The sequence below is a fragment of the Pleuronectes platessa genome, chromosome 8, assembly GCF_947347685.1.
Source record: "Pleuronectes platessa chromosome 8, fPlePla1.1, whole genome shotgun sequence".
Lineage (NCBI taxonomy): Eukaryota > Metazoa > Chordata > Actinopteri > Pleuronectiformes > Pleuronectidae > Pleuronectes > Pleuronectes platessa.
The window spans coordinates 15,184,254-15,205,051 of NC_070633.1; the positions used below are offsets into that span (position 1 = coordinate 15,184,254).

General features: G+C 43.6%; 2 protein-coding genes across 7 annotated transcripts in view; both read right to left on the bottom strand.

Annotated features, from left to right (window-relative positions):
* spon2a (spondin 2a, extracellular matrix protein) overlaps positions 1 to 1,150 on the bottom strand; it is an 11,874-nt gene extending 10,724 nt beyond the window's left edge. The window contains exon 1 of the mRNA XM_053428890.1: positions 862 to 1,150. The gene's annotated coding sequence lies outside the window, so the exon portion shown is untranslated. The remainder of the gene's footprint in view (positions 1 to 861) is intronic.
* A 4,326-nt stretch (positions 1,151 to 5,476) lies between these two features.
* ctbp1 (C-terminal binding protein 1) lies at positions 5,477 to 20,693 on the bottom strand. Of its 6 annotated transcripts, none has more exons than XM_053428839.1 (11): positions 20,529 to 20,693; positions 19,429 to 19,477; positions 18,997 to 19,137; positions 15,634 to 15,788; positions 11,715 to 11,859; positions 11,409 to 11,615; positions 10,910 to 11,124; positions 10,358 to 10,488; positions 10,127 to 10,254; positions 9,479 to 9,596; positions 5,477 to 9,345 (listed from the first exon to the last, which is right to left on the bottom strand). In XM_053428839.1, the coding sequence occupies exons 3-11, from the start codon at positions 19,055 to 19,057 to the stop codon at positions 9,159 to 9,161; spliced, it is 1,347 nt and encodes a 448-aa protein (XP_053284814.1). In that variant the 5' UTR covers positions 19,058 to 19,137; positions 19,429 to 19,477; positions 20,529 to 20,693; the 3' UTR covers positions 5,477 to 9,158. The 6 variants fall into 6 exon arrangements, with proteins under 6 accessions (XP_053284814.1, XP_053284818.1, XP_053284816.1 ...); XM_053428843.1 differs by lacking the exon at positions 20,529 to 20,693 and adding an exon at positions 20,221 to 20,443; XM_053428841.1 differs by lacking the exon at positions 20,529 to 20,693 and adding an exon at positions 20,173 to 20,443.
* Between the last annotated feature and the right edge of the window lie 105 nt (positions 20,694 to 20,798).

Sequence of the window (20,798 nt, forward strand, 5' to 3'; positions counted from 1 at the left end):
GCAGGGAGGTAATTTGCTGTATTGGCAAAGATTTTTCTGTAAAATCTTTTGTTGGGGTGAGGTGGTGGATTCAGGAGTTGTCTTTAATTACCCCCTCTTTTTTTTTTGAACACTCCCCTGAACAATGTGCATCAGACTGTACCATTTCTCTTTCATGCTCGGACAGACTAGACACATTTGGTCAGGCATGCATTACAACAGGAGCCCAGAAACATGACTGGTGGAGGGGAAATCCTGAGCGGCACAGGCAGCAGCACCTCAGACAGAGAGAGACGTGACGACGGGGCATGTGCAGCCATGTGTGCATTCTTTTTATTGAAACAAAAAACAACAGTACAGTTTTGTGGTACTTGACTTGAATGGTGCCATTTGAAGCTGCTTTATACTTGATCTACTTCTCCGGCTCAACATAAACACCTGAAGTTAGTCGTGATTAGCATATTTATGCGTGTTATAGATGAAACCAGTCTCAAGCACTTGAAGTTTACATGGAATTAAAACTGAACTGCTGCAACATTAAAATGATGTTTACATGGTAATGCATTAATCATACTAATCCCATAGATATAAGAATATGTCACTCTCAAACATAATTCATACTCATTTTACATTTAAATATATTTTTAGGTAATATTCTATCATAGAGTTGTTTTATTCAAACTAAACTTTAATGCAAAACCTTTACTTTTAGCATTCTAAACTGTTGGTTACCTCTACTTCTTCTACCACTGCACTGCTTTAACTAAAAAATACAGGACAAAAAAAACTGAGCTGGGTCTTGTGATGCTAAAAGAAGTCAGCCCTCAGCGAGAGGCCGGCAGTGCAGAGAATGAATGGAGGCTCAGTGTGAGAGAGTCCTACCTGTGTTGGATCAGTGAGCGATAGAAGCCGCAGCGGAGGACACAGATCCACTCACTCCTCTCTTCCTCCCGACTTTCAGGAGCTGTCTGTTGCAGCCTTATCAGCCTTTATCCCTCTATCCTCTGTCTTTATCTCTGTCTCTTTCTCTCCTCCTCCTCCCTCCTCACTCTCTCAATGTGTCTCCTCATATTACCCTCCTCTCTCTTTCTCTCGCTTTCTCCTCCCCCTCCTTCTCTTTTCTCCCCCTACCTCTCCTTGTATGGAAAGGCTGCCTCACTCCTCTCCGCCACTGTCCCCTCTTCTCTCTCCCTCACGACTTTCTCTCCCAAGTCTTTCAATGGCTGTGTAAACTTCAGCAGCTCCGTTGCTGACTATAGGTTATCAACACCACATTGGCCTTTATTAACACACACCACTCAGTATTTCCTGGCCCCTGCTCTTTAGTGCACACTGTCAGATGTGAGGGGTGTAGAGTTGCTGAATAATGGCAATAAAATAGAGGGAGAAATAAGGAATAGGGTTTTTACGCACACTGTGGAGTTCGGGCAGAGGCAAAGGCTTTTTTATTTTTCTGTGGGTAATTCACTGATTGGACGATGAAGAAAATCAAAGTGGTTTACCCCCCCCTTCAAATAGTTATTCTGTCCTGTGGCAGATCCAGCTGTGATCTCAGCTGAGGAACCCCTTCTCTTCAGGTCAGAGTGTATGTGTGTGTGTGTGTGTGTGTGTGTGTGTGTGTGTGTGTGTGTGTGTGTGTGTGTGTGTGTGTGTGTGCGTGTGTGTATGTGTGTGTGTGTGTGTGCGTGTGTGTGTGTCAGAGATGTGTGACCACCAGCTCCCACAGCTGGTACACACATGGTCAACCAGGGAGGTTTCTGTTACCGGCCGCAACTCACTTATCAACGTGTCAAGGCTTAGACTAAACGAAGCAGTGTTCTTATGTGCGTATGTCTGTGTGTGTGTGACAGGAAACTTAGTTACTTTACTGATTATTATCCATGGCTATGACGCAAGGAAGAAGTCAGCCTATATTTCATCAAACAACACACATGCACCGCCTGGTCCTGCTAGTGACCTGGTGTGTGTGTGGATCAGGCAGTCATTCCTCGAAGCCTGCACCATCAACTCAACCTGGCTGACATCAGCCAGACCCCAACAGACGTCTCTGAAACAGGAGAGGTGCAGACCTGTAAACCGCCTCGGCCACGTCACTGTGTGGCTCGGCCGTGCACCTTCAAGGAATGAGTGGAGACGAAGAGGAGAGGGGGAAAGGAGGAAGAGGAGGGGAGGACGAGGTTGACGAAGTGTGGATCAGGTAACAATTTGTTCTTTGTGTCCTGCAGTCGTAAACAATCAAATAAACAATTTCATCCTCTTTCCTGGTTATCTGTCTGTCTGTCTGTCTGTTGAACTAGTTCTAAAGTAGGTTACAGAAAAGCAGACTTGCTTGCTGATTGATGACAGTGAGCTCAGTACATCACTAGCACACTGTCAAATACACTCTGTGTGTGTGTGTGTGTGTGTGAGAGCACAAAATCTCTCCAAATGTGAACTTACACATGTGTCTGCAAACCAGGAATCAATTATTGCTTTGATTGCACGAGCTTTATTATACCACACTCTGCAGTGCACACACACACACACACGCACACACGCACTAAGGTCACCAGATACAGCAGCAGAATAGCTACAGGTTGCCTGACTGACGCAAATCTCCAAGATAGATGAACGTTCTCTTCCTGTCAATCACACGCTCACGTCACTGTGTTACTCGAGCCAGGTGAGTGAAGCAATGAGAGGAAAACCATGAGCTAATCACAGATAGTTTGGCCGGGGGTGCACCAGCTCCGGTGTCGCGGCCTCACCGCTGCAAACTGAGTATTTTAGACAGACAGACGGACAGAGACGAGGAAAGAGCAGCATTAGGAGCAGATGGATAATATTGACTGTGTATTGTGATCCAATATTAGAAAGTAGAACGGAAAAAATACACAGATGGTTTTGTAGCATAGTTGTTAAATAGTTTTTTTCCCTATAAAAGGATGAGGCAAGAACATTAAAATTTAAATCAAAATAAAATAGGAAAAGAGTAAGATCAACAATGTGTCAGTCCATCTCTCTTATTCGTCTGATATCTTTACTCTAACTCCGTTTATATACACCGGTCCACAAACAACACACAATGGCTGCATATGGGGTATAGGTCAAGGGGCAGATCCAGGGATGGGTCAGTTAAATAATAAGAAACATTTTTGAATTTGGGATTTTCTAAGAGCTACAAAGCTAACAGTAAACAATTAATGACTTTAATGTGCACCGTACTGGCACAGTGCAGGGATGTTGGTCATACAATTGGCCCCTCTGCCTCTTAGACTTCCAGTGGCTGGAATAATATTTAATCATTCCGAAAGACAACCAAAGACAAATATTTACCCACACAGCTTTGGGGTTGGCAGTCCAATCCCTCTGAGTGGGATAGGTCATCCGTCTGGAGACTAATTCATCACACAGACATGGGAACACACACATCCTGATCTGTCAGACTGTTCCTTCTCCCCACCGAGACTCAAATCAATTTTATTATGTTGATGTTCTCATCGCTGGGCCTATTTAAATGATCTTACACAACCTTTGACCCATCTGGAGCTGTTTTCGCCCTCTTTCTGCACCCATTCACTCAAGCCAGGATACGTTACCTATGCAGGATGATGGTAATTACTGACCCAGCAGCAGTGCGGGAACCAGTGCTCTCATTTTACTGGTTTGACCACAGTCTTCCCAGAACTGATGAAATCTCTGAGAGATTTGGGCCCACCTCATATCTCTCCTCTTGAACTAAACAAACAAATAAAATAAATGTGGCTGCACGGAATGGAGGCTGATGGGGCAGTGGCGGTGGGAGAGGTGGATGATGCCCCTCTGCACGATTTGGCACATTCCAGAATCGGATCTGGGCAGAAATGGTCCGAAATGCGTTTGAAGTGCGTGTGAATCAGGTTTGTTAAATGCTCCTCACATCCTGAGCCTCCTTCAACTCTACACAGTTCTACACACGCTGTTATGTAACACTGAACGTCGACTGTCCCACACATGGCTAGAAGACCATGGAGCAGTATGTTTGGTGAGTTGTCCTTTTGCGGACAGACTCTCCGTCTTTTTAGTCCTGACAATGGTCTCTAGACTCAAATACAACTACTGATGGTCTCCAGAGGATGAACCCTCTGATATATATCATTTCTTGACTCTTGCACACAATGAACATGAATACTTGTGGTTTAGAGAAAATGACTCAAATAAGAATTTTGTTTTAATTTGGCACTTGTATTGACCAACTTAAAAAATATACTTTGATTGGGGACAAATTTGTTATGTTACTGGCCAACTATTTACTGGACAAACTTAATTCATTTTTGTATTAATCGAAGTATCTTTTGAAGTATTATTTGCTCAGTCTATAACATCATCCTCAGCTCTACGTTGTGTTGCTGCTTGTCAGTCGCTGTTGAAATGGTTCATATATGGAAGATGCCAGGCAGGGGTTAACTCAGTGCTTGCCTGAACCAATAAATCTGCTCAACATTAGCATGTTAGCATTCGCTTTGTATGTTGGCATGCTAATGTTTGCTTTGGCTCAAAGGCGGATTGAGATTTGCTCACTTGTTTGTCCTGTTAGGTAAATACATGGCATTAAAAGCCCGGTGACAGTTCTGTCACTGTTAACAGGGAATTTAGATTTACTACTACACCGTCCTTAAGAAAGAAGCAAGTTAAATGTGAACATTAACTAACACGCTCCCCATCTCTGCTGGAGGCCGGAGGCTCGACACTACATCAGCCACAATGAGCATAAATACACTCGAACCTCAGACTGAACTGCTCATGGTTGAGTTGCATTTTGGGTACAATCAGTATCAGATTTAAACATAAAAATATATGTGGAAAAAGACAATATCCCTAGTGCAGCTGCATAAATTTAGCTCATTTGAATTGTCCGTAATGGGTCCAACAATGGAGAGCGTTGCTTATTGTGATTAGTGGAAGTTACAGGACTGAGAATAATCAGTTGTTGCACAATCTGAACATTCGTGACGGACGGACCTGAGGGTCCCAGCCTTCAGCCAGGGCTGCACCAGCTCGATCCAGTCAGTGTACCACAGCCCTCAGTCCCTTCACTCCATTTTAAGAGCAGACTCCTGGTTCCACGCATGTGGAAGCAATTTTGGGGCTGATAATACTCCACCCTCCCCTGCCCTGTGGGTGTACACAGAAACCCTCTTTCCCGCACTCCCCACCTCGTCCTCCCACTTGTAAAGCTGTGCCTGTTCTGGCACAGCACAACCCCCCCTGCTTTATAAGAGAGCTGACAATCTGTGGTAGAAAACTATTTAGTTAATGGTAAAAGCAGAGTAAACATAGCTCATGTCCTCAAGCTACTGAGGGCAGTCACTGGGAACTACATAATGATAACTGTCATTAATTGTGATCAAGTTGCTGACCACTACAATCCAGCACAGATACTTCTTCAAATGAAATGAGCAAAGGCAGATTACACAACACAAAGGATTCTTAGCACCAGGAGAGAGAGTGCTATCTGGAAAATTAAAAACAACAAATGTTTCATTTTTTAGATTTTATTAAAATACGGTGTGGAGTTTACCATCGGAAGTTACCATCACAAACATGATTGTTTCTAATAAAAAAGTAAACAAAACAAAAATAAAGCTTAAGAGCCTAGTTACAGGAGACATTTTTTCATTGTTTGTTTTTTCCTTTTTGCAGTCTGGTGAAAGAAAAAAAAAAATCACAATGAGAGTGAGTGGAAAAAAAACATGTTCACATGTTGTAAAAATACATTTCCCAATTTTAACATTACACGCAGTCACTTTCAAACATTCATTCATTCATTCCTTGTTAGATGGTTAGATGTCAGTGCTAAAAGAAAGCAAACAGAAAAAAGAAGTTCAGACCTGTGCACGAAGGGGGATTGAGAGGATGAGGAGTTTCAAAAGATCAAAAAAAAACCGCAGGAGGCTGTTCTACATTCTGAGGGCAGAAAACTTGGATGAGGGACACGAGACAGAGGGCGACTGCTGGAGGATATGTGTGCATTTGAACCCTGAGAGAAATAGTGACCGATTCTCACCGGAATTTTTTTTTTTTCCTTTTCCTTTCTTTATTTTCTTTGAAAGACCACACCAGTGTCCGCGATGCCCTCCCACTATGGCAGCACTGTGAAAGACACTTAAAGTGCCACAGAGAGGTGGTGGTGTGTGTGTGAGTAGGCAGGGCCATTCTCACACCCAAGAGTGAAATATCAGCTGTGGCTTTGTGAGCATACACACTGTGCTTATCTTTTAGCCTGTGCATGTACACTACCGGGCTGATTTAACTATTAAAAGCTCAGAGACAAAAAAATTATAATAATAAACCTGAATGCACATTAAGAATTCACACTGGAGTTATGATCCGAAAATGGTCAAAACAAGGCTTAATGCGGTTCATTACTAAAGAGAAATGCAAGGTGCTGCGGATTTAGGCCTGTCGGGGGCTGAAGAGCTTTTTGCGGAGTGGCCGTGATCGTGGCCCGTACTTTGTGACTGGGTGCGTCTCCTGACTTCCCCTGCTGTGGTCAACTGTATTAAGGCAGTGAGTGGTTCCATGGCGACTTTCTATAACAGCTACTTTAACAGGGAGAGAATAAGTAAGGCCCAGAGGATAACACTTGGACAGGACAGTTGGGATAAGACAAATTATATATATATATATTTTCTTTTTTTAAATCACCAGGAGAGGGATCTCTTGTTTTCTCTGAAATGTCTCAGTACAACATGTAGAACACAGACAGCATATTCATAAAAACAAAATCCTACAATAAAAACAGAATGTTTTCATAACAGTGCACTGCTGAACTGAAAAAAAAAATATATATATAATCATCATCAACAGCAAAATTTAAGATTACTATAATGCTCATAATCCAAACTATGGGGGTTATCTTTTTTAAAAATATATACTCATCACATGACAGAGGAGCCTAGCATCTCAGGACAAGGACATGCTCCATGTCTCTCAGACTCTGAGGGAAAAACTGTACATCACTGGAAACTGACAAGACAAAAATGGCAACTCGAGTTGAAACACTCTGAAGGGGGAGAAGGCCGGGGAGCAGAGGGACAACAGCATGATGACACCAATTTTTTAAGCCAATAGGGTTTCCCCTGAAAAAAATGACCTCACATGCACTAAAGATTAGAGCAGCTCGACAATAAAGAGAGGGGGGTAAACAAAACAAAACAGCATCTACAACTACTGTTCTAATAAGAACTAGCAGACAACGGTGACCGCCTTTTGTTTTTTTCTTTTTCCTCATTTTTCATTTGCCAGTAAGTTGGAGGTTGAAACACAGCAACTACAGTCTGAAGTCTAATGACGGGAAAGCGTTGTGCTGAATCTTCCACAATGAGGAAATAAAGCTAAAGGGAAATAGACACACACTGGTTTTGAAGCCTGAGTATTCAGTGACCTATAATGAACCTACAAGAGTTTGTCAATTTATTTCACGGGGCAATGCTTTTTTATTTATTGTATCATTACTGCTACAATTTCACAACCCTTCTGGTGAAGAACAATAAAGAAGTATCTAGAAAATCTGTACAAAAAAATAAAAGGGTATGCACGGTACATTCAATATCTGTTACTGAGGTACTAGAAAGGTGTTCCCTTGACACCAGGGCAACAGCGTTAAAGAGTTACTCCTAGGGACTTTTCCTTTGGAAAGACAACAGCTTGTTATCATAGCAGGGTGAGGGAACATACAAACACTCACACAAAACCACCGGCAGGCACGCAAACACACGCACACACATGCGCGCACGCCACTGTCATCAGTAAAGCCAGCATGCAAGAAACGCTGTCCCCTTGCTCTCACAGGGAATCTAATCTTGACTGTCCCCTCCCGCTTAAAGGAATTGGTGGATGCATACTGGTTGATGAGCAGATGTGTGGGGTCGGTGATGACACTGGGAGAATAGTGGAGGGTGGGTGTGGGATTGCAGAGTGGTGTAGATGGTGGGGTGCAGTGAGATCTTAAAGAATAAGGCGGTAGTCAATCCCTGGTCACCCATCCTGTGTACTGAATGTCGGCAGTGTGTGATCATCACTAAAGCTAACTCGTAACTGTCCATCTGTCTGTTTGGGATTAGCTCTGAGCGGTTAGACAGTGCCCTCTGCTGGTGAGGCCCCTGTCATGATTCCGTTTTTTGCAGCAAGAAAAAACTGCTGCATTTGATACTATGTGTGAACCATGTGTACAGACCCAGCACGCAGCTGTGGCTGCTGACATGATAGAAATCCATGCCTAGGTGCGATTTGATATGAGTCTTTCAGAAATTGTGTCAAGACAGAGCAATCCGTGGGGGACAACACCTGTAAACACAGGGCCTGAACTAGAAAACTGAGACAAATGATCTTGTTTCTCACTACAACAAGGTTGTTAACTAAAAACAATGAGCTTAGCAGATAAAACACTTTAAAGATCTGGGAGTTCTCTGCAGTGACCGCGTTATAAATCCCCCTGCTGACCAAGCCAACGACAGTACCAGGGGAAGAATTCAGGGCATAACTGGGCTAAGGGGTGGCTTGATGCCTGATGGGGAGAGACAGGATGTACTGGTTGGGATTCTGTCTGATTTACTTAAGTACAAATTTTCCCCCATGTCAAGAAACGTAGACGAGGAGAGAGAAAAAAGAAAAAAAGAAAGTGAGAGCAGTAACATGAGCCATTAATGTACAAAGGGGGGGGGGGGGGGGGGGCTTCAAACTTTCTGCCTCTGCCTCTACTGGTCAGAGAGGGACTGGAGACTAAAAGTCTCATGTCAGAAATGCTTTTTTTTTTTTTTTTCTGGTTTTTTTTTAACGAACAAAAACATTAACACCTAGAACCACAACAGAACAACTTTTCATTAAAACAGCCAACTAACGAAATAATCCAATCCTTGAATCCTTGAGAACAGAGTTATTGCTGACGTTGTGAGGAGGTGATGGTGGGTCAGTGGATGACATGAGGACTTGGATGGAGGGATGTGTGTGTGTTCTGGAGGGACGGGGTGGGATGCGGGTAGCTGGGGATGGGTCACTCCTGGGCTGGTTATGTGATCTGAGAAACAAGACTGTGTTGATCCACGTCAGGTCAAAAATGATGCTGCCCAATGTATCCGAGGGTCGTGGGCTGTGTCTGATGTTGGGGGGTGGGGGCGGGTTCCAGAGGTGACGGAATGTGCTGGCGGTGGCAGGAGGGGCTATTGGTCAGAGGGGATGTCTCTGTCGGCTTCAGCCTTAGTAGGCTGCCCTGGGGAGGGGGCATGAGGAGGGTGAGAAACAGGGGCGATGCCATGCGCCAGGGTTCCTGTAACCAGGCTTTCGACCCCTGTGCCCGCTCCGGGGAGACCCCCTGCTGCTGCAACATTGATCAGACCTGGAGGAAATCTGAAATACAGACAGAAGCCAAAGAATTAAATGACCGCTGATTCATGCTCCTTCCAGACTCATGTTCAACCTCATAACCTTTGTCTGGTGTCTAATCCCAGTTTCACTCATCTTCTACATCCACTCCACTCACCTGTAAGTGGCTCCATTAAGCTCTGGGTGGACAGTGGCTGCCTCCATACTGGGCCACTGAGAGGCTGCCATCAGGTATTCCTTATTCACACAGTTCTTCAGACTGTCAGGGATGCGCCCTGGAGAAGGAGCAACAGACCATTACTACCTCATAGAACTGGAGAACAACATGCCACTGACAGCATCCTACTGGGGCCAAACTAACCAATTTCTGGTTTAACAGAATTAGCTAATATAAAATTAGATTTTTTTTAAAAAGAACATTCATATATAAAACGCACACACAATTCTATTGTTATGGTTGATGCAGATTGATGTACTGTGAAGGAGTATGATAAGTGAATATTTTTGAGATGTAAAATTGGTGTGAAACTCATTTCACTATATTGTATCCTGTAATGGAAAAATGTGTATCAATTTATACAAGAGTTTATGTAAAGATTAGTTAGTGTGAACTACAACACACTGAGACCATACAAACTCTACATGTCGCCAAATGAAACTAATTTGGAAATCCCAACAGAAGTAGTATTAAAAGAACGTTGCCTTCAATAGCATTATTAACTTGACCGCCATACTGATACTAATCTGTTCCTTTCAGTGAATCAATAGGCTTTCTTCTGTTCAGTGAAAAGCGTGTGTGCTTTACCAGTGATGGCGCGCCGAACTTCCCTGGCTGCCTCCTCGCGAGCCTCCACAGAGGCCTGCTCGCTGTACCAGGATGTGTGCGGGGTACAAATCAGGTTGGGAGCATCCTTCAGAGGCCCTGTTGAAAAACTGTTAAGGGGAAAGGCTGTTACAGAGGAGCACTGAGGTTGTGTTATCATGCACAACAGTGACCATACGTGGTGCCTGTGTGGCCCTAGTAAATCATGGCAACCTGAAGGGTTCTGTCTCGTGGACATCCAGAGCGGCCCCTCGTATCCGGCCCTCTTTCAGGGCCTGCGTCAGTGCTTTCTCGTCAACCAGACCGCCTCTTGACGTGTTCACCAGGAAGGCTCCCTGACGCATCTGCAGCGAAATAGTCAACAAAGTTTGTAATTGATTATCAATGTTGGGCTCTACACCAGTAGCCGAGGCATATGCCAGTTGTTTTCTTCCGGAAGGGAGTCATCGTTTCCCAGCATCTCAGTTTCTGCTCAGACTAAAACGCTGCTCTAGAGTTTTCAAAGTAAAGCCGTGCCAGCAGCGTTTCCAAACTTTTTGAAGCTATGAAAGAAGTGTGGACACCAGATGCTTTCGTAGCATAGTGTATGTGTTTTCATAAATAAACATGGTAGTATTGATGTAAGCTTACTTAGCTGATGCCAGGAAATGGTCAGGATATTTATATTATTTCTTATATGTATTCCACCCCTAATGCAGCTAAACCTACGAATGAGCAAACACGAAGCAAGAAGAAACATTATTGAGTTTTGAGTATTCTACTCACCTGTTTGATGGTGAAGTCATTAATGAGGTGGTGGTTGTGCTCGTTGAGGCTGCAGTGCAGAGATACACAGTCCGAGTGGATGAGCAGGTCCTGCAGGGTGGCCATGCGTTGCAGGCCTAGAGAACGCTCCACGCCATCAGGCAGGTAGGGGTCATAGAATATCACGCCAAAGCCAAAGGCCTTGGCCCGCAGAGCCACTGCTTGGCCAACACGCCCTGCAAGACAGAAAGACACAGTAAGGTTATTAAAAGCCACTGTGGTACGGTTGTTGGAACCCAAAATAGAAATCCTAAATACCAAACAGTTCCCAAGCATACTGTGTGTCTGACCATCAACGGTCAACTTGGATTAAACTGATCCACTTCAGAGCTTCGGCACAAAATGTTCGATCAATACTCACCAAAGACTAACACAATCTCAAATCAAAGGCTACGCTGGAATATGTGGCAATAATACTCCCCAATTAATCGAGCCACGTTTGTCTACGCTCTTTACTCACCCAAGCCAATAATGCCCAATGTTTCTCCCCGGATACGAGCAGCTCCACCGGCCACCTCCCTGATCTGCTCCACACTAGAGGCACGGGTTCCCTCCCTGAGGGCCTGGTGCATCCAGGTGACTCGCCTGTACAGGTTAAGGATCAGACATAGTGAAGTATCGGCCGTCTCCTCCACTGAGGTAGCTGGCACGTTGCAGACAGCAATGCCTGCAATGAAAGGTGAGAAGATGAGAATCAAATACAAGCGAACCGGTTATATTAGGAATACATTGAACTACTTAGTGTTTTGTTCTGATGTGAGCTCACCTAGCTCAGCAGCTGCTTTGATGTCAACGTTGTCGAAGCCTGAGCCGATCCTGACAATTACACGTAGGCCTTTAAACTTTTCCAAATCATCTCTGGAGAGAGTGATGGTATGGTACAGCAGAGCGGCCACTGCCTCATTTAGCACCTATAGGAGACAAATGCATCGTGATGTGAGTGATTTAAATCATAGTAAAAGTGCGCTTCACATATATTGGCTTAATATTAGTCATATATTATCTGTTGGTGAAGACTGATCTGCTTGACTGAATGAAGAAAGAAATTATTTTGAGTGACGTGCAGATATTATGATTACTATTATTTAGAGCTGTGAAAAATAACGCGTTAACGCGTTATGATTAAATTACAGGATTAATTTGTTGTTTTTTTTTAACGCATTTAACGCATGCACAGAAGGACCTTCCAATTCCGCCGCCTCTGCACTAGTTGCCGCTCTAACGCCGGGTTCACACCGGACGCGGAAGCGACGCCGAAGCGAGGCGTAAGCGCAGCGCCAATCCTCTGGCTCCCATCCACTCCCATGTTAAACCGCAGCGCTGAACACACCGGAGGCTGAAGCGTAGCGTTGTGCCGCGGCTGCCTAGCGCCGTGAAGCGATCGTTTCGGCGTCGAGTCTATTTTTTCCGCTTGACGCGAGCGTATCGCGACAGGAAACACACTGAAAAATGATTTTAAACGATATAGATGACATATTTTATATGATATAAATGATCAAATATGCATCCCATACTTTGTATTCACGTTCTGTTGTCTTGGAGTTTTAATTTTACCAACCACATTATTAAATGTCCCCCTCTGCCCATCCACTACAGCCACACAAGCAGTCATAAAGATAAAAAAGAGGGGGGGGGGGGCGCTACGTATTCTCCACATAGGCTTGAGTGGAGAATACGTAATTTACCCTCGACACCCGACATTTAACGGAGCAAACAGCGGAGAAGTTCTTCAACATGGATGACATTAAATTAATCATTGAAGTGGAGAAGTAACTTGAGTTGTTGATTCTCAGCATATGTTGTATAAAGACAACACCAAAAAAGACACATGTTGGGACGCTGTTGCAGTTAATGTTGGAGCAACAAGTAAGTTAGGCTTGAAAAAAATGATTAAATGCCGTTTTTACTACAGGCTGATAACAGCAGAAGTATGTGATATTATTAGTAATGCGCGGCGCTTCGGCGTCGCTTCCGCGTCCGGTGTGAACCCGGCGTCATGCAGTCAGACGGCAGCTGCCATTCAAACAAACAAACAACATGGATAATTCTGATGAACCTGAGGACCTTCTGGACGGGAAGATCGTGTTCCAAAAAAACAAAGATCGAACATTCAGTAAAACCAAGGTGATATGCACACTCTGCGAGAAGTTATCGTTTCACCGTAGCAATACCCGCCTAACCACCGCAACGCGAAGCATGTGTTGGTCGGCGAGGGGCGTTCAAGTGGAATGCGCCAAACCAGACTCACTTGCAGGACACATTGTGCAAAAGAAGCGGTCAGCTTTACTGTCAGAGAATTTGAACAAGTTAGTTTGCCTCACCAACTGGCTAAAGACCGAGTAGCTAAGAGGGCCTTTAGAGGCATTAGATTGTATCATGGTGTGGTTAATGGTTGTGTGACAAAAAATATAAAAAATGTCAACCATCCTATCGCTAAGAAGCTCAAATAATTTCTGTTTGATTTAAAAAAAAAAAAAGTTTTATTCAACCACACAATGGCTAAGGAGCCCGAATATTGTTTAGGATGAAGATTATATTAATGTTCCATATGGAAAAGCAATGATAACTGCTGAAGAACTGCTGAGTTGCAGCACAAAAGAAAAGTTAAATGTCATAAATCTTGTTTTCACAAAAATATTCCGAGAAAATCGGTAATGTGATTAATCATGATTAATCCATAGAAACCTGTGATTAATTTGATTAAAAATTTTAATCATTTCACAGCCCTACTATTATTATTACAATTTCTATCATGACTACTGTCATAGTCCAGGGGGCGCTGGTGCTTTTGATATCAGCATCAGAGAAGCCTCTGGTTCTGCTGAAAATGCTGGATCGGGCAACGACAAGGACACAAATCTATAATCAGATCTCATGTCTAATGTGATAGTTTATCATTAGTAGCATCACTTCTTCTTCTGCAATCCACTACAGCAGTTGTGCTGCCACTGGCAAGTACCGTTTTTTGGGAGGTGAATAATTGATTTCTAGTAGAGCAACATTAGCCCAAGCTAGCTAACGTGTCAGTAATTTGGCAATATTTTACACTGGAAAATCCCTAAAGTGAAACGATGACAGGTACAATACGTTAAACCTTGTTTCAAGGGGTGTGTTCGGTCATAGATTGACTTATTTATTATATTTTAGTCATGTCAAACTAAATAAATGATATTCTCTGACATTTATTTTCTATATCAAATTATTTAACCTGAGCCATGCCATACAAACATTATTCAAATTAACATTTTCATAGTGGTTTGTTTCTATAAATTAGGGTTGCAAACACTAATTGATTTTATCGATTATAAAAATAGTTTGCAACAAATTTAGTAATCGATTTGCCGGGTCTGTTATAATGCACACATTGTGGCAGCGTCTCCTGAGGTTGGGGGAAGTAAACCAGCCAATCCTGTGCTTGTTTAGCTCACGTGATGTCTCCTCTCTGGACTAAATATTTGAAAACATCTCTCTCAAAACAACAGAGACAAGTCGTCTCAAGTATGGGAACAGTTTCCAATAAAGCCTTCAGAGACCGTAGCTGTAAACTTTGTAAAGGTGACTTCACAAGGAACAGCAGCAGAACATCACTGTGGCATGAACCTGAAAAGAAGACGTGTTGAAGCCATTCTTCTGAATTTAATGGATGACCTAATACAACCATAGGTTCATACCACAGGGATGTTGTGTTGCTGTGCCTTGTGAAAATCAGCTTTGCACAAGTTTTCTTTGAGGTTTAAACGTAAAATGTTAACACACTTTTAACATCTATTGCTTTCCCACCTCAACGAGGAGATAGAACAATGGTGGTCGAGAGACTGGAAGAGAGGGAGCACCAATAGCGAACACAAAGCAGTGAAACAAAAACACAAGCCGTAATTTTTTTCGATTGTTTCACAGCGGTTTTGTTTTCAGTGCTAAGTTTTACATAAACAACCATAGATTCAGCCCATTGCAGCTTGTCTGCTGTGAGTGACAGACACAACCAGTGACAAAGACAGCTCAGCCATTTTAACTTTTCTTAAAATCCAGAATTTACAACAGCATCATTTTGACTAAAAACTATTTGTATGCAAGATACAATTATCACTCTGACTACAGTTCAGTTGAATTATTATATAATATTAATATTTTTTATTCCAGTTTTAGCCATCTACAATTTAATTCTGACTATTCACAATTCAAGTTCACGACATCTACAACAGCATACTAATTAGTTCAAACTTAATTTGAGCTACCTTAAATTGAGGCGAATTAAAGATATTTCGAACTTGAATTGTGACTAGTCAGAATTAAATTGTAGATATCCGAATCTGAAATGGTCTTCATAATTTAGTTGCATGTCTATAATGCATATGAAAACATCACCGTACAAGAAAATTAAGATGCTTTTTCGAATAGACTGATGGAAAGGGTCAAATGTGGTTGTCTTTTTATCCAATTAATAGTCGCTATATAGATAAAAGGCGACAGAATAATCGATTGTCAAAATAATCATTCGTTGCAGCCCTTCTATAAAAATACTTTTATCAGATCTCTGCTCCGTCCCGGTCAACACGCACAAATCCAGGTATCAGAATCTATGTCAGTATGGTCAAAATGTCTAACTATCAGAAGGAATCTCTGTGTTTGGCCCTCATGCCCTGTGATTGTAGGTGTGGGTAAGTGTGCTGGTGCCTCTTCTCTACCTTCTCATGAATCTCTTGTGTGGACTGGGCATCGCAGAAGGCCACTGTGGCCACATCTTTGAGGATGGGCATTTCCACAGTGCAGTCGCGTCCATCCAGCAGGGCTACCAGGGGCCGCGGGTGCATTGGCCCGTTCAGGATAGGGGGTCGGATACCTGAGTCAAGAGGGGGAAAAAACAGTGCGTCGTTGTTGCATGTGAGCATAAAACATAAGTGGTTTAATATTTCCTGACAACTGCAAATCCAAGACAAAAACTGCTTAAAATATAGGAACCTAAACCGCATCACAGACAAATTAAACCAGTGGGGGATCATCCTTAATGCAGTTACACAGTTAGCTGATGACACTTGGTGTATACAGCAACAGCCACTTGTAATTCGGAACCATTTAAATTAAGCTAGAGGTTAGTGACTTGACAGTCTGCATTTTCCACGTCTGGAATAAACCACGTGATGAAAGTCATCATACCCACTCACAAAACCCCCCTTCATGCATGACTACAGTTAATGGGGCTAACTGCCACACTTTTTTAGACAATAATAACTCAGACTTTTATGGCTGTCTTTTTTCCCTCCAACGCATCCACCTCCAACAGCTGCATAAGAAAAATACCAAGATGCGTGGTGTGTGTACGCGCGTGTGTTCCCACTGAGGCGATATGTTCTTCGGTTACAAAAGTAATGTGTAACTAAATCTGTGATGGAGCAAGGAAGGTGTCCGGCATCCTGGCCTATTTGTTGTTGAAATGCAGCTCTGTTTAGGAATGTGTGGAACCAATATGCACTGTCCAGTCTTCATCAATCCATCACAGTTCTCTTGACTCTCCACATAAAGTGAACATTAGATTCTGTTAAATGAGGCAAAGATATTTTGATCCAAGGTTTTACTCTGGGAACTTGACCGGCCTACTGTACGAGCAGAGCACACACACATATAGGAGGGGGGGATGCTTGGACGGGAGAGGTGATGGAGTGTGGCGGCTGGGGGAGGGGTGGAGAAAACTGTAGGGTCTTGGAAAAGAGGTGGTGGGGGTTCATGGTGGGGTCTGAGTCATGACCTAAATTCTGTCTGGAAGAGTCCCTCCTATCAATTTGTCTGATCCTCCACCTTTCTTCCAACACAAACAGATCACACTGATAACAAAATCTGCACATTCGGCTCAAGGGCATTATTGCCAATTACCATTTTGCCAACAAAAGAAATTATGCAAATGATTTCTAATCAATGTCAGATCTCTGCCAAAAGAGTTTGTTATACAGGGATATTTAAAAATAAATCAACACTAATGGTTATATTAGTGTTGCCTTTCACACTTCTCCCATTCTCCCTCTCTTCCTTTACAGCAGATCTTGGCATGGACCAACCCAACACATGCACCAGTACACACTATCTTGTCCCTACTGCGTGACAGGTGTGTGTTATGTCTCCGGGGTGGGGGAGTATGTATTGCTGGGAAATTTCCATGGGCAGTGGGTAATAGTGACTGCAGAGGAGGGAAGGGAGCTGGTAGCTTTGGGTGTAAAACAAATATTTGCGAACACCTCCCCTGACGTCGGCGCATTTCCCAACGCGTGCATTAAATGCACATAGGAAAACACAGAAAAACATTCAGCCTGATACACGCCTTTAAACGTACAATCGACAGCCGGCGGTTTAGCATCACATTCACTGCAAATTGCTCAAGATTGCTAGGAGGCTTACTGCAACACGCTGAAAGCACAAAGAGACGCTGAGTATGTAGAAAAACCCAAAAGGAGTTCATCACAAAGACCCTCTCCGAAAAAGGACTTATGGAAATATACAAGTAGGCCTACACACAGAGTAATTTGAGTAGAGGACACTGGCATAACCAGGGCCTACAAAGCACAAGCATGGCGGCACACACAATACAATTCATTCAGTGATTCATTCATTCTCCCCCCTCCTCCCTTTCTTTCCCCTCACTCCCTCCTCCTCTTCTCTCTCCCTCTGGCCACAGTTGGAGGAATAAGAGGTGTGGGGGGAGGGGCAGCGAACGATGATAATGCAGCAAGCAGCAGTACTCCACCCAGAAGCAGCTACACACACACACACACACTTGGTTATTCAGTTCCTTCTTTAACGCTGCTACAAGACCAATACGCGCCGAGCGTAAAAGAGAAACTGCCCGCGCACAGCTGCACCACACCCAAAATGTAGATTCCCCCTCTACAGCTCACAAATTCAAAAACACATGCCAGAATAGAAAACACATGAGCACCGGGCCTAACCTTGCATTCTGAAGTCTGCCAGCCTGTCTTCCTCTCTCTCTCTCTCTCTCGCCTTGCGCTCCCTCTACCGCTTTTTTTCACCCCTCTCTCTCTCTCTGTCAGCCTGCTCTTGGCTGGCTGGATCCCAGCTGTCATCCACGCCCAGCCCCTCCCCCACGAGCAGCCTCCAATCACATGCGGTTCCACAGAGCGCCAGCCAACCAGCACTAACCTTATTAGCATAGCTGAGGCTGACGCTGAGTTCGGTTTGGGCTGTTGTCGTTTTTTAAAGAGACAGCTGGGCCGTTTCCCTGCCCCGCGACCCTTCACCTTGTCCTCTCACCCGTCTCCCGAGACGCTCCCAGACTGTTCCCTCCATTTTAGTGCACCGTTATGTCTGATTTGTATTTTCTACCCTCTACTCCAGTTCACAATAATGTCTCTCTAAGAAATATTGAGTAGACCTGCCAAGATTGCATTTGCTGTTGCTGGCTAAATTAAGTTCACTTGTAATCTTCACAATGAGACATGTTGATGATGTGAACGTTCAAATTGAACATTCCCTGCATGCAAATTGAACTAAAATTCAAAAAAGAATAAATCTTCTCCAATCTCAAACACGCTGAGAGGAAGTAGGAAATACATGGCTGCATTGAAACCAGTAACTACACATGACCTAATGTAAAGAAAACCACAGACAAGTGTTTTCAGCAGAAGCATTTCATGAGCACAAACATTAGCATTATCAAATATTCCTGGGGGACTGGGATAATATGTTAAAAGCAACAATCAAAGAGCAGAACTATATTTAAAAAATCGTCCGATTAGAATCTGGCAGAAACTTTGATCATCTTTCAAGTTTAAATAAGTCAAGTCTATCGTTGCCATGATCTGCCGGACAGTTGACCAAGTTACATGCACTAATGTAGATCTGCAAAAATGCAGTAGCTTTCACATGTGGACAAAATGCATGTATATTTTGCAATCAGGTTCAAAAGATTTTCTTCCATTTGTACAGGACCTTACAATTTGACTTATAAGAGTATGTATATCCTTTATACTATAAAACTATCATACTTAACATCTAAGTAACGAAATACAGTTTTTACTCCATTCAAGGGTATAAAAGCTCACCCTCACAAATGCGGTCAAGTCTCTGCCGCTTGACCTGTTTGTGTTTGTCCATAAGCGCCATAGACTACGCAGTCCGAACCTGGGACAGAGAACTGATCCGAGTGCGATGGGGCCCCTCGAGTGACGACCGCTTAGATTCACCTGCACACACATGGGATAAGTCAGGAAAGGAAAAAAAGAAACTAAACTGAATGACTTAATTTTCTGTTGATATAGGAACTGGATGAAAAAATACAATTAGACCCATAAACTGAACTAAGGGTGTCAAATATTAAACAGACTTTTTGCGGTTTACCTGGGACAAATAGAATGTGGTTGGTTTTAGGTGTAATATATATTTCCAAATCCAGACTGAACATGAACCATTGACCCCCCCCCCCAAAAAAAAAAATTGAGATTATTAAATTCAGATATTTGGACAGGGACACTCACCTTAAGATAAATCTCCCTTGTGCCGGTCAGGTTGACAACTTAGTTTACACTGTAGGCAGAGAACAAGTAGATATGTGATAATGTCATGAAGTTGGTATCACTGCAGGTGGTGTTTCAGCGGCACGTTAACTCCATGTTAGCACATCTGACAACATTTTCGAACCCGAATGCCGTTAAAATGTGAAAAGTCACTGAAGCGCCACACTTGTTCAAAGTTACCTGACGCGTTGATACTTTAATGTTGTTTTCTATTTAGCATGCTATATTTAGTTGGCCATTATGTTTTTTTGTTTACCTTTCCGGTCTAAACTGCGTTAGCTTAGAAGGAGCACACACACACACTTTAGGTTGAGTATGAGTTTGGTTCGGACGATAACTTCGCGGTGGAAACATCTCAGAGCCCCTCGCTAAGCACACTTACCGTTAACTAACTAGCCGGAGGTGCTAGCTAGCCCTTTTCTTAGCTAACGAGAAACCGGGACTCTTGCAATGAATGGCGGACAGCTATCTCCTCAATTCAAACACTTCTTAATTAGTTCACGCCAGTTAGCACATTTAACACACTTAATCCGTTCTCTCCGGTGTATAGATTGAGATAATGCTAGCTGTTCAATCGCGATTCGGGCTAATGCTAACTAAGTACATAGCACGACGATAGCTAGCCGATGATGGGCTAGCTATCCCAAACACAAACATTTAATGACTTTAAGTAGCTCGCACTTGGACGGAGGCGCTAATTATTACCAGCCCTCGCACGTACACAGTAGTCGGCGTTGATTGACTGCCACTAACTTGCGAGGTGTGTCAAAATGGACCATCCGCACAGCTACACATATCAGGCGTTTGCAGTGCTGCTAACGCTAGCTAGCCAGCGCCGTTAAGTAACATGCCGCCGTGTGTGTGGGGATATGCGGGCGGTGGGGGGAGCCCATTCCGTCCGATTTGTTATCAGCGAGTGGCGCTACAACGTGAAATATCGGATCCAGCGCGTGTTTGGATTAATTCAGCGGGGGGCGGCGAATCGCCCGCGTGGCTGAATCCGAACGGCGCTGCTTTGAAAGCCAGCGAGCGAATCATGCGAGAAATAGTCGATTATTTACCCCGAATCAACTCTTTCAAGAGTGCCGAGACAGTGTGCGTGCGTCGGTGGTGTTCCCCTTCTCCCGATCGCCATGAAATTAGACAAAAGAGGAAGTGGCTCGTCGGTGGTGTTGGTGGTGGGGGGGCAGGCGGCCTGTGAAAGAGCATCGCTGACCTGGAAGGAGCGCCCTCATCTCCCACGGCGGAACGGTTCTCTCGATCCGCAACTTTACCAACCGAACTTTTTAAAACTTCGCATGTGCGATCATCAAAAACTTTTCCGCTAGCGA